Genomic DNA, 12,500 nt, shown 5'->3' on the forward strand with positions numbered 1-12,500 from the left:
TAGTAATAGTAATAGTAATAGTAATAGTAATAGTAATAGTAATAGTAATAGTAATAGTAATAGTAATAATAACAAGAACAATAACAACGCCAATGATGCTGCTGCGCCAGAAGCGAGCGTGCAGTGCCGCATCGTGCCAGGCCGGGGCGGCGCTGGCGGGCGCTGGCGGGCCGCCCCCGAGGGGAGGCGTGCTGCGGCCGACAGAGAACTGACGTACCTATTTTGTTGAGGTCCGGGAGCGGGAAGTGCTTGATGTTCTGGTTGAGCTGCTCCTGGAAGTAATCCACGATGCCCTGCAGCACCTTCCTCAAGTTGGACACCTGCAACAGGAACAGCGGTCGTGGTTATTCATCGTGGCATTCACAGAGGGCGGCGTCGTGCAGCCAGTCTTTATCGCAATTGCAGGTATTTGCAATTCCTCACCACGAACCCTTTGCCTCTGACTTATTGTGGATTTTTTTTATCTTTCTCTCTTCTCTCTAGGAACGAAGTTTTAAATTTATATTGAGGGACGATTTTTCTCTCTCTAAGCTCACCGAAGCATAAAAATAAATTCTACCTTCGACGAGGAATTCATATAAACGACCTGTATCAATATGCAACATAAATAAAACGTCCAGAGTCGATAAACCCTTAAATACTTTCATTTGTCTGTATCGTTCCAAGCGCCTTTAAAGTCTTGAATATAAATTAGCCCGATCATATTGCGCTTGTACTGTAAACGAGCAACGATTGGTAATATTTACAGCCTACTAACAATGAAACCCCACCTTATAGTGAAATAATAACAACATTAACAACGGTAATAATAATAATAATAATAATAATAATAATAATAATAATAATAATAATAATAATAATAATAATAATAATAATAATAGTAATGATTGTAATGATAGTACTAACAGCAATATTAACAACAAAAATAAGGAGAACAAGACCAATAATAATAATAATAATAACAAAAATAATAACGGTATAATAATAATAATGCTAATATCAATAACACAGTTATAACAACATTAGTATAAAAATATTAACAGCAACAACAGTAATGAAAACAAGGACAAAAACAGCAACAGAAGCAGTAAATACAAACCACAACAGCTTAAGTACAGTAATAACAACAGCTGTGTACACACATGCCCATCCCAGCCCTGGTGGATAATCCCAGAAAACAGGAGAGTAAGTTTCCCCAACGCAAGCACGCACTCCCCTGGAGCACGGCCACACAGCCATGGCTAGGGAGTCCCCCGCAGAGCACAGAAAGAGTGAGGTACTACATGTTAGAATAAATCATCAGAAGTAATGGACTCTACAGGACCTCTCAAGTAACCAGGAGCAGGGGGCTTCAGGGGTAGGGAGGGGGGAGAAGGGTCCGGTAAGTACACGTTCAGGGCAAGGAGCGTATGGTTACCGAGGTGCAACGGACGCCGCAGAATGTAACAGGTCGTCTGGCCCGCGGCACCCCCACGCCATCGCTCACCCCTACCGTGAAATGTGCCAAAAGGGGACTGACTACCGCCGCGTTGTTTTGCATAGGGATCCCTTCTGCATAATCGCGGGTTCTTTGCTTCTAGAGCGCATGTGTGACGTCCATCTTAAAAAAAATACATTTGCTTTATTCTGGAGAGATGGTGCGCAGAGACCAGTTAGTTATTACGTGAGTGTGCAAAAGGATAGTATGTGGAAAATATAATTCTTTCCCCGAATCTTGAGACTGAAAATTGCAAGAGTATGACGCGGCACCTCCTTTGGGAATCCTTCATGATCAGTCTTCGATTATACACAATTTCTCGCTGGTGTGTCCAATGCATCCTTCGCAGGACATGTCAAACCTCAGGATTAATGGGAGCGCCTGCGGGATTGTCGCGCCGTGAAAGTTCAAGGGATCTTTTGGCGTGGTCTCTATATAGCCACCGACAGGAACATGCTCCTACTGCTATCCTGCACAGGAGGAGGAGGACGAGGCTGACGCGAGGGGCAGCAGGGCGAGGAAGGGAGTGGCCCGGGGTGGGTGTCCTCTGCTGACCTGCCCGCTGGTGGACCTCCTGCCTCCCCCTTCCCCCACGCCTCCCCCGATCCGACCCTACACCTTCCCGCCCACCATTCCCTCCCGCCGCACGCCATACACTTGTCCTGCTCATGACTGCACACCATCCCATGCCTGCTCCCTCCTCTCCTCTTCCCTCGCGTTCCAGCAGCCTACCCAACCCAAACTTATGAAAGGCTGATACTTTAACTATGTCCCCTTTTAATTTTTTTTTTATTATTATTATCATTTACCTTTCCCCTTTTTCCATACTATTTTCGCCTTTCATTTATTTCATCTCCCTTTTCTTTATTTATCTTTTTCTTCCGTTCTACCATTCCTCTCTCCCCTCCTGACATCCATTACTTGGCTAAGCTGTTTCAAGGTAATCACTTTAGTTCGAAACTCTATAACATTTTATTCATAATGAACTCGTACGTAAAGCACTTTTCTCCTTTCCCACTGTATCACTTTGTTGCCTTGCAATTTCTCTCTCATTACTATTCCTCCTTCTTCTCCTTCTCTTTCTCCTTCCATTTCTCCTCCACCTCCACCACCACCACCTCCTTTCAAGTCACGTCCCCTAACGGCTGAATTTCTTTTCCTTTGCCCCCCTTACCCCTCGGGCGTAGCAGCACGCCATTGCTATACGGCATCGCACCCACACACCACCACAGCGAACGGCTAATAAAAGGGTAACTTGATCGTCTCACTTTTCAGAGGGGGAGTGGGGAGCACGGAAGAGGGGGGTGGCTGGAGGAGGAGAGGCGTGGCTGGAGGAGGAGGGGCGTGGTTGGAGGAGAAGAGGGGAGGAGGAGAGAGGGATAGAGGAGGGAGGAAGGAGAAGGGAGAAGGGAGAAAGAAAGAGGGAGAGGGGAGGCAGAAACAGGGAGAGGGGAGGCAGAAAGCGGGAGAGGGGAGGCAGAGAGAAGGAGAGGGGAGAAAAAGACGGGGAGTGGGGAGGAGAGAGAAGGTAGGAGGAGAGGGGAAGAGGAGAGGAGGAGGAAAGGAGGGAAGCGTTGTGGAGGTAGAGAGAGAAATGCAGAGAAGGAAAGAGAAGGATGGAGGAAGAGAGGAAGGTGGAAAAGCAAGGTAGAGAAGCAGGTAAAAAGGAAGTACAGAAGGGTGGAGGAGCAAGGAGGGGTGGGTGGAGGAACAAGAGGAGAAGGGTGGAGTAGCAAGGAGAGGTGGGTGGAGCAAGGAGACCGGTGGATGCGAGGAGGCAGAGGGAAAAGTCCATCGTCCCGCCCAGTCCGTCCGACCCTGTCCTCCTCAGCACCGTGGGCTCGCGTGCCGTGGCGAAACAAAGAAAGAAGCTAAGAATACAGACAGACTCAGAGGAACTGCAAAGATTGCAAGTGACAAGAAAAGTCTAGGAAAACTTTGGCCATCTCACAGAGGAGAATCCCTGGTGGCGCGAAGGAAAAAAGACGGGAAACCCATTAGGAATCTGAGTAGGTGTGCTCTGGCAATGGAGTATACAGTAGTGTGTTGTAGCGTGCTGTAGAGACTGTGTGGGCCGCCAGCAGGACCGGTCCAGCTCGGCCACCGTACATCATCGCTCTCATCTGGGGCTCATCTCCCACACTCCGAACTTAGGCGAACTCTAGACTATCTTCTCGCTGCCCTGTCTTCTCAGTTAGCTTTACCATTTGTCTATTTCTACCCATTCTACCTATTCATTCCCCCGCCCCCCAACCATGCCTCTTTCCTACTTCTACTATCTCTGCCTCTTCCTAACCTGCTTGCGTCTCTCCGCTCTCTTTAGCTTCGGTTATACCCTTCCCGCGTAAACCGTCCCCCTCCCTCCTCGCCGGCTCGGACTGACCACCGCCACTGGACGTGCCCGTACATTACTCCAACGATCACTATCTGACAGTGAACACCGCCTATGATTTTCTTCTCCCGTTGGCTCATGCAATCGCAGTGCCTACCCCCATACGCTCTTAAAAGTCAGTTCAAGCAACTCCTAAAATCATCAGCTCTCCACCCCCGCCCCTGTTCGCCCGTCTCCCGATGACGCAACGGGAACGGCAAAGGAGCGAACGAACCGCCCCCTGGACACTATGGGTGGGATAGCAACAACGGCGGGGACGTCTTCCTCCCTGACTCAGCGCCTGTTGTTGTTTTTTCTGCCAGAAAAAAGGGTCGCTCCTTGGTGAAAGGACGGGACGAGTGGACTTAAATCGTTGGTTTGTTAGTCAACATATGCGTCTGCTGTTTACTAACGATGCAATCTTATTCGAAACAATTCGCCGTTATGTCATACGACAATTTCTTTGATTTATCTCGTCTGTTTTCCTTCTCTTTGGTCACAAGACCGCAGACGCCGTGACCACCAGCACGTACTGCTCCTTCGATAAAGATACCGACAGGGCAAACATGACGCGCAGAGCGGCGGGTACGGGCGGCGTGCGCTGGCCGAAGGGACGGGGAAGACAGCAAGTCACGGGTCACTTTCCGAGTCCGCCGTCCGCTGCTCGATCAGGCCAGAGACTGGTTGACCATTTGCTGGTTGGCTAAACGGTTGGTTGTTCGGTGGCTGGCGGGCGGGCTAGCTGGCTGGCTGACTGCCGGGCGGGCTGGCTGGCGTACGTCCAACTCAAGCAACGGGCGGCAGCAGGTAGGGTAGTAATCTAGGCTCGCGGGCTGACATCAATCAGCTGGGCGGGGCGGGCAGCCTAGTCGACATAGTGTTATCAGGAGAGATATAAGCTTGCCGGTTGCAGGACCCGGAGACATATACGGCAGCATAATGGGTCTTCATGCTGCCGTCATGTGCTGCCGTCCCTTCGCTCCTTGAAGTCGAAGCAGATGCCGTAGCGGCAAAAGCCAGCCACCGTTAGCGAGACAGCTACGACAACCTGTCAGCAGAAAGTCCGTGTATCCTCCTCACTCGAACGATATCACGGTTCAGGTAAACATTACGGTAACGCCCATGTAGTAATAAATTAATCCAAAAATGTCCATAAATATTTAATGCTAATGTATCAAGACACCCATTTTCCCCAACATAGCTCGACGACGCCGAGGTATTACTCAGACGACCAAACAGAAAGCAAAACTGATAACTACTTTCGCCAGCGTTGAAATCTCTCTTTGGTACACGGGGACGAAGGGCGAGGATCTAGGCATTAGTGTATGCTTACAGAGAAAAAAATAGTTGTTGGATATGAGGACAAGCACTGCACTTCCCGACGCTTGTATATACGCCAGCAAACACGGCAGTAAACAATGATGACGTTCGATAAAGAAGTTGGAGTGACCCCTTATTGCACAGTCTTCCAGTCGCGTCTCCGTCCACCTACTATTACTATTACCTCGAGTGCATGGAGGCAGTCGGAGGCGGAGAGGGCGAGAGAGGGAAGGGAAAGGAAAATTAGGAGAGGGAGTGGGAATGGGAGAAGAAGAGGGAATGGGAGAAGGAGAGGGAATGGGAGAAGGAGAGGGAATGCGAGAAGGAGAGGGAATGGGAGAAGGAGAGGAGAGAGAGAGGAAGGAGAGAGAGAGAGAGAGAGAGAGAGAGAGAGAGAGAGAGAAAGAGAGAGAGAGAGAGGGGGGGATGAGGAGAGAAAGACGGAGAGCGGGAGAAGGGAAATTAAGAGAGGGATTGGGAAGGAAAAGGAAAACGTGGAGAGGGAGAGGTGAAGGTAAATGAGGAGAGGGAGAGGAAGAGGAAAAGGGAAAGAGAACAGAAAGGGGGAGAGGAGGAGGAGGAGGAGGAGGAGGAGGAGGAGGAGGAGGAGGAGGAGGAGGAGGAGGAGGAGGAGGAGGAGGAGGAGGAGGAGGAGGAGGAGGGGGGGAAGGGGAAGGGGAAGGGGAAGGGGAAGGAGAAGGAGAAGGAGAGGGAATGGGAATGGGAATGGGAATGGGAATGGGGATGGGGATGGGGATGGGGATGGGGATGGGGATGGGAGTGGGAGAGGGAGGGAGAAGGGAATGCGAGAGAAAGAAAGAATAAAGAGAGAAGAAAGAAAAGAGAGAGAGAGAGAGAGAGAGAGAGAGAGAGAGAGAGAGAGAGAGAGAGAGAGAGAGAGAGAAGAGAGAGAGGAGAGAGAGAGGGAGAGGAAAGGGAGAGAGAGAGAGAGAGAGAGAGAGAGAGAGAGAGAGAGAGAGAGAGAGAGAGAGAGAGAGAGAGAGAGAGAATCCCGTATCTTTCAACATCGCGTTCCTTCCAAGTCCTTTCCCCGTCAGCCTCCGCCGCAATCCGCCCTCCCTTTTTCGATCTCCCCCCTCCCCACCATCCCATCCCCGCCTCCTACTCCGTCACCAGCGTGCATTGTACGCGGCGCCCCGATCCCTTACATGGCGTCGCGGAGTTGTCTCCACTCGCGCCGCCGGAACATGTCCCTCACACATTACCCGTAACGGCGGCCGTTGCCCAGGAACGACCCGACGGCCATACCAAGAGTGAACCCGAACGGCCTACCCTCGCCATTGTTCTTGGGTATGTCGCTTTCTTGCTGGGCTTTGGGGACCTGGGAAACAGTCAGGTGGCCAAGGTGGCTGGGTATTCGTCCGCGCAGCCTCCATGCTTGTGCAAGCAGATGGTATCGCATGGCCATACAGGGCCCTGCAGTGTGGGCACCGGGCGTGGTAACTGCCATTTAGATACGCTAATACGAAACTTGTTGTTGATCTTCGGGAGATACGGCGTCTATCAAGCTCTAGGGATATAGAAACTATCAAACGTTGGGCTGCCTGCTTAATTTCGTGTGGTCTTATTAGAAGAAGAAGAAGAAGAAGAAGAAGAAGAAGAAGAAGAAGAAGAAGAAGAAGAAGAAGAAGAAGAAGAAGAAGAAGAAGAAGAATTATATATATATATATATATATATATATATATATATATATATATATATATATATATATATATATATAAACCAAATGCAATCAAAACTGTTCCTCCCATACTGAATGCGCACCTGGACCTCTTCAACTTCATTACAGCTCCCCTGTATGCACGACGACGACAACGAACACACAAACCCACACGGAGCCCTTCCCTGAGGTGACTCACACCACGACCAGCGTGTTACCAGTCAACCATGCATTCAACAGAACCACCACGACCACCACACAACTTTTCAATTACAAATAAATTATAAATAATGGCCTCTGCTAAGTCACCATCGTCCGGGAGAACTTTCCCGCTGAATTCCATCTCCTGCGCGAGAGATGAACGGCGCTGGCTTCTCGCTGCTTGTTCATCTATCCCGGAGTGAGCGACGCCCTCTGCCGACCTGCTCGCCTCGCTCCTCTCTCGCGGCCTCTTCGTTCTCCATCGCTTGTATGAATTTCCGGAATTATTCTCCCTCGCTCCTTCTCTTTCTCCTTCTCTCTCTCTCTCTCTTTCCTTCCTCTTCCTTATTCCGCTGCTTCCACTGACTACTTCTTCTGTTCCTTCCATTTCACGTATTCTAAATATTCATCATCATCATCATCATCATCATCATCATCATCATCATCATCATCATCATCATCATCATCATCATCATCATCATCATCATTATCATCATTATCATCATTATCATCATTATCATCATTATTATCATTATTATCATTATTATTATTATCATTATCAACATCATTTTCTTCTTTTTCTTACTTTCTTTCATGATTTCCTCTTCATTCATTCTTCCTTTCTTTCTTCTTTCATTTCTATTTTTCTTTCTTCTTCCCACAACCAGCCTGATTGCGGCGAGCATCCCCGCCTCTCGGAGTGAGGGCAGAGTGTTAAAACTCCCAGGTAAAAAGGATGGAGTTACACCCGACCCGCTATCCCTCCCTCTTCCTCCTTCGTTGCCTCTCCCCTTCGATTGTCCGTTCTCTTTCTCTCCTTCGTTTGTCCATTCTCTCGCTTTTTTATCTTTCGGTATTTCACTAACCCTCTCCTTCCCCCCCTCTCTCCCCTTCTTTAGCTATTTCCGTCCTTCCCTTTCCCTTCTTCATCCATACCCTCACCATTCTTCTCTACTGCGTTCGTTCTCTCCCTCCCTCCTATCCCTCCTTCCCTATTATGGCCTGCCGGACCTTTCGGATTACCCTAAAACAGAATTCGTTAAAAAAAATACACAACTCTACAAAAAAGATACAGCTGATGCTGGCAATTGACTTTAGGGATCAAATGACAAAAAGAGAAAGGGGGGGGGGGGGGGTCGAATAAGATCCTTAATCTTACAACCGATCCCATGTCGTTATCTCAGAGCGTGTATCTCAACCACAACACATTCTTCACAACCCTCTATTCTCCCCCTTACAAGAATCCCGTACCCCCCTCCCCCCTTTACAATACCCCACCAACACTCGATGTACTCCAAAGTCACTCCTTTCTCCCCCACCCCTTCCCCTCGTATAAAAAAATACCTTTCCCCTTCCCCTTTCCCTCCCTTCTTTCTCAACCCCCCCCCCTCCCTCTCTTCTCTTCTCTTCTCTTCTCTTCTCTTCTCTTCTCTTCTCTTCTCTTCTCTTCTCTTCTCTTCTCTTCTCTTCTCTTCTCTCTCTCTCTCTCAAAAATCCTCCGTTACCTCCCTCTCCTATTAAACAACCCCCGTTCCCCTCACAGCGACCCCTTCCCTTTATTCTCCCATTCGTAGCAAGCCCTTCTTTCTTCCCCTCACAACAACCCCTCCCTGTTTCTCTCTCCGCAACAATCCTCCTCTCCCTTTCCCCCCGTCTCCTCCTCTCCCTCCCCCCCGTCTCCCCCTCTCCCTCTTGCAACAACCCCTTTCCCTCTCGAAGCAACCCTTCCCCGTCTCCCCCTCGCAGCGACCCCCTCCCCTGCTCTCGCCGTCCGCACCTGAGCCCGCCACGCCGCGGCCGAGGTAGGCCAAAGGCGCCACCCTCCACACCTGTCTCCCAATACGGCTCGCGAGCATTTCCTCCTCGGGCCGCAGCGGCAGCACCGGGCGAGGACTCAGTCGTCCGTGGCGAAAAGGAAAAGTATACAGGAGGCACGATTCATAATTCAGTTTGGGGGTCACAAGCCCCTCGTCGCCTTGGGAGCGTTTATCTGGCACTTCAGCTTCGTCTGAGACCCGCGGCGAGATCAAAATAAATGAATAGGAATAAAAAAAAAGAAAAAGAAAAAAAGGAACGAAGCAAAATTAAAGCCACGTTAAAGACAAAACTGCAACGTCCCAGCTGACATTGGATCCAGCCCTGATCACTTTCCTGCACCCATGACGTCACCGTCCTCCCTCTCCGGGTGAAGCAACGGCGCGGGTCTCGCGGACTCACCCGGCAGGACCACGGGCTTGCAGCGTTGCGTCACCCTCGGCCCTAAGCATCCCCAACTCCTTCCTCCCCTTACTTCTCTTCTCTTCTCTTCACCACTCCTCTCTTCTCTTCTCTTCTCTTCTCTTCTCTTCCCTTTACCACTCCTCTCTTCTCTTCACCCCTCCTCTATTCTCTTCTCCCCTCCTCTCTTCTCTTTTCTTCTCCTGCTCTCCTTCGCTCCTCTTCTCTCCTTTTCCATCCAACTTCTCTTTCTACTTTTCATTCCTCTCTTAAATTTCCTCCTTCCCTCTTTTTTCTTCTCTTTTCTTCCTCGTGTTCCTCCTACTCTCCTCCTATCGCCTTCTCTTATCTTCTCTCCTTTTCTCTCCTTTCCCTTTCCCTTTCCCTTTTTCTCATCTCGTCTCATCTCATCTCATATCAACTCCTTCCGTTCTTCTCTTCCCCCCTCCCCCTTCTCACTTCACTTATTTTCTTTTCTCTTCCCTTTTCTTCTCTTCTGCTCTCCTCTGCAGTTTTCTTCTCCCACCTTCTCCTTTTCCGCCTCTTCCTCTTCCTCAACCCCCCCCCCCCGGGCGACCTGACCTCCAAAAATCCCCCTTCCGCCCCCCCCTCCTCCTAAAAAAAAAGGTCAGTGAAAGGGAACCCACACGCCGTCCGGTCGGCCCCTTGCAACCCGTGACTCGGCCATTCATACGGCGGCGGCTAAGCTACCTACTCTTGCCCCCTTTGCTGGACTCTCGCCGGTGTCGGGAGGGTGGGCGGTGGCGGCGGCGGCGCTGGCAAGTCGAGCATGTGGGATAATTGGCGACGGTTCAGGCGCTTCTTCCTTTGGGGGGAGATGAGAATACAGGGAGAGGGAGAAAGGAGAGGGAGGGGGAGAAAGGAGAGGGGAGGGGGAGAAAGGAGAGGGAGGGGGAGAAAGGAGAGGGAGGGGGAGAAAGGAGAGGGAGGGGGAGAAAGGAGAGGGAGGGGGAGAGAAAGGAGAGGGAGGGGGAGAAAGGGGAGAGAAAAGAGAGAGAGAGGAGAGAGAGGAGAAGAGAGAGAGAGAGAGAGAAGAGAGGAGAAGGAGAGAGAGGAGAGAGAGAGAGAGAGAGAGATGAGAGAGAGAGAGAGAGAGAGGAGAAAGAGACGAGAAGAGAGAGAGAGAGGAGAGAGGAGAAGAGAGAGAGAGAGAGAGAACGAGGAGGAGAGAGAGGAGAGAGAGAGAGGAGAGAGAGAGAGAGAGAGAGAGAGAGAGAGAGAGGGAGGGAGAGAGGGAGGGAGAGAGAGAGGGAGAGAGGGAGGGAGAGGGAGAGAGGGAGAGAGGGAGGGAGAGGGAGAGAGGGAGAAGCAGAGGGAGTGGCAGAGGGAGTGGGAGAGGGGGCGGGGGAGGGGGAGGGGGAGGGGGAGGAAGGGAGAGGGAGATGCAGATGGAGAGGGAGAGATAAAAAATAAAGAGGGGAAGCTGCATTCCAGATTCTCTTCCTCTTATTGCTGTTGTTCCTGACCTTCCTCGTTTTTCCTTCCTTTCTTCATCTCACCATTTTCTCTAACTTGCATGCCTGCCTTCCTTTACCTCAACTACTCTCTCTCTCTCTCTCTCTCTCTCTCTCTCTCTCTCTCTCTCTCTCTCTCTCTCTCTCTCTCTCTCTCTCTCTCTCCGCGACAGAAGAACTTGTATGAGGGGTCAAGGGGTCCTTCGTACCGTGGCTGGAAAAGTGTCAAGTGATTTCGCAATGCTCCTCCGTGTCTATTGTTGCTAATGTGGAAGACCTTGCAATAAAGAGACGGGGATACTATTGTACCGTTGCCTTAGGATATCTCAAATTTTTTCATAAATATTTGACAGTAGGATACTATAATAAAAAATCAATCAATCAATCAATATAAAAAAACACATTCTACGTATCCTCATTTAGATTAACATCACGTACCTTTACAAAGGTTTTCCAAGACGGGGCTAGCTTGGTTTCACAAAAGCGGTTCTTGCTCACCTCCTCCAACTCTGATTATATCATCAATGGCTATCTAGGGATCGTTTCCAGCCTTCCATTACTCTCAACCCGACATCATAAACAACAAACACTCCCACGTAACACACTCACTCACTCACTCACTCACGCACACACACACTCACACTGACACTCACAAATACACAAACACAAATACAAACACACACAAACAAACACACACACACACACACACACACACACACACACACACACACACACACACACACACACACATACATACATACATACATACATACATACATATATATATATATATATATATAATATTATATAATATATATATATATATATATTACACACACACACACACACACACACACACATATATATATATATATATATATATATATATATATATATATATATATATATATATATATATATATATATATATACCTATACTAACCGCCTCTCCTGGCATCAATTACAGACAAAAACTTGTTCGTCCCTTTTACTTTCCTCTGTGAGTAGGCCTACCACGCGCACGGCCCCCCTCCCCCCGCAACTCCCAACCATCCCACAGACGGGAGGGGGAGCAGAATCCATTTTGACGGATCACTTACGATATAGGATAAACACTTGCCCCGCGGGAGTCCATACCTCGTCTACCACTTTCACTCGCGGACTGTAATGCACGTCCATACGAGGGCTGGGCGACATTACACTTTGTAATTCCGCTCTAAGTTGTTCTTAAACTCGCACGCATCGCTGTATTACTGCGCGTGAACAAGCGGTGACGAAGTTGCTGTACTCGTATCCTGACACCGTAGTAAGTTCGCACAAAGGAGAGGAGTAGGCGAGCAAACACCAAGTACCAAGCTTTCTCCGCCATACGCCCGCGCATTCTCCCGCGATCTCCAAAAAGCATGAAAAACAAACGTGAGCAAAAACCACGAAGACACGGTGACAAGGACCCCGATCACACACCCTACCCCACCCCACCCCTTCTTCTCTGAGGCACCAGGCGAAGCAGAAGGAATCTCGAGCATAAAACCAGCCTGGCATGACGGTTCGGGGGATCGCGACGAGGAGGAGGGACCAGTAAGATGAGAACTAACTAGCCTGGAAATGCTGGTCCTAGCTGGTACCACGGAGGCTGAGGCCGTGGTTCGATAATACCACAGCATCTATTTTAGTTTATCGATATATTAGGAAAGAGGAAATGCTACTCCATCCCCACCGTGACTCACAACAACAAACAGTCTCCCGTGCGTGTCGGA

The 12,500-nt window shown here is 49.6% G+C and overlaps 1 protein-coding gene across 2 annotated transcripts in view; it reads right to left on the reverse strand.

Annotated features, from left to right (window-relative positions):
- Positions 1-12,500, reverse strand: part of LOC119578877 (protein Hook homolog 3-like) — a 137,848-nt gene that overhangs the window by 86,249 nt on the left and 39,099 nt on the right. For both annotated transcript variants that reach the window (XM_037926533.1, XM_037926534.1), the window contains exon 4: positions 218-320. In XM_037926533.1, the coding sequence (XP_037782461.1) occupies positions 218-320 (103 nt within the window). The remainder of the gene's footprint in view (positions 1-217; positions 321-12,500) is intronic.

The sequence above is a fragment of the Penaeus monodon genome, chromosome 11 (genome assembly GCF_015228065.2).
Source record: "Penaeus monodon isolate SGIC_2016 chromosome 11, NSTDA_Pmon_1, whole genome shotgun sequence".
NCBI lineage: Eukaryota > Metazoa > Arthropoda > Malacostraca > Decapoda > Penaeidae > Penaeus > Penaeus monodon.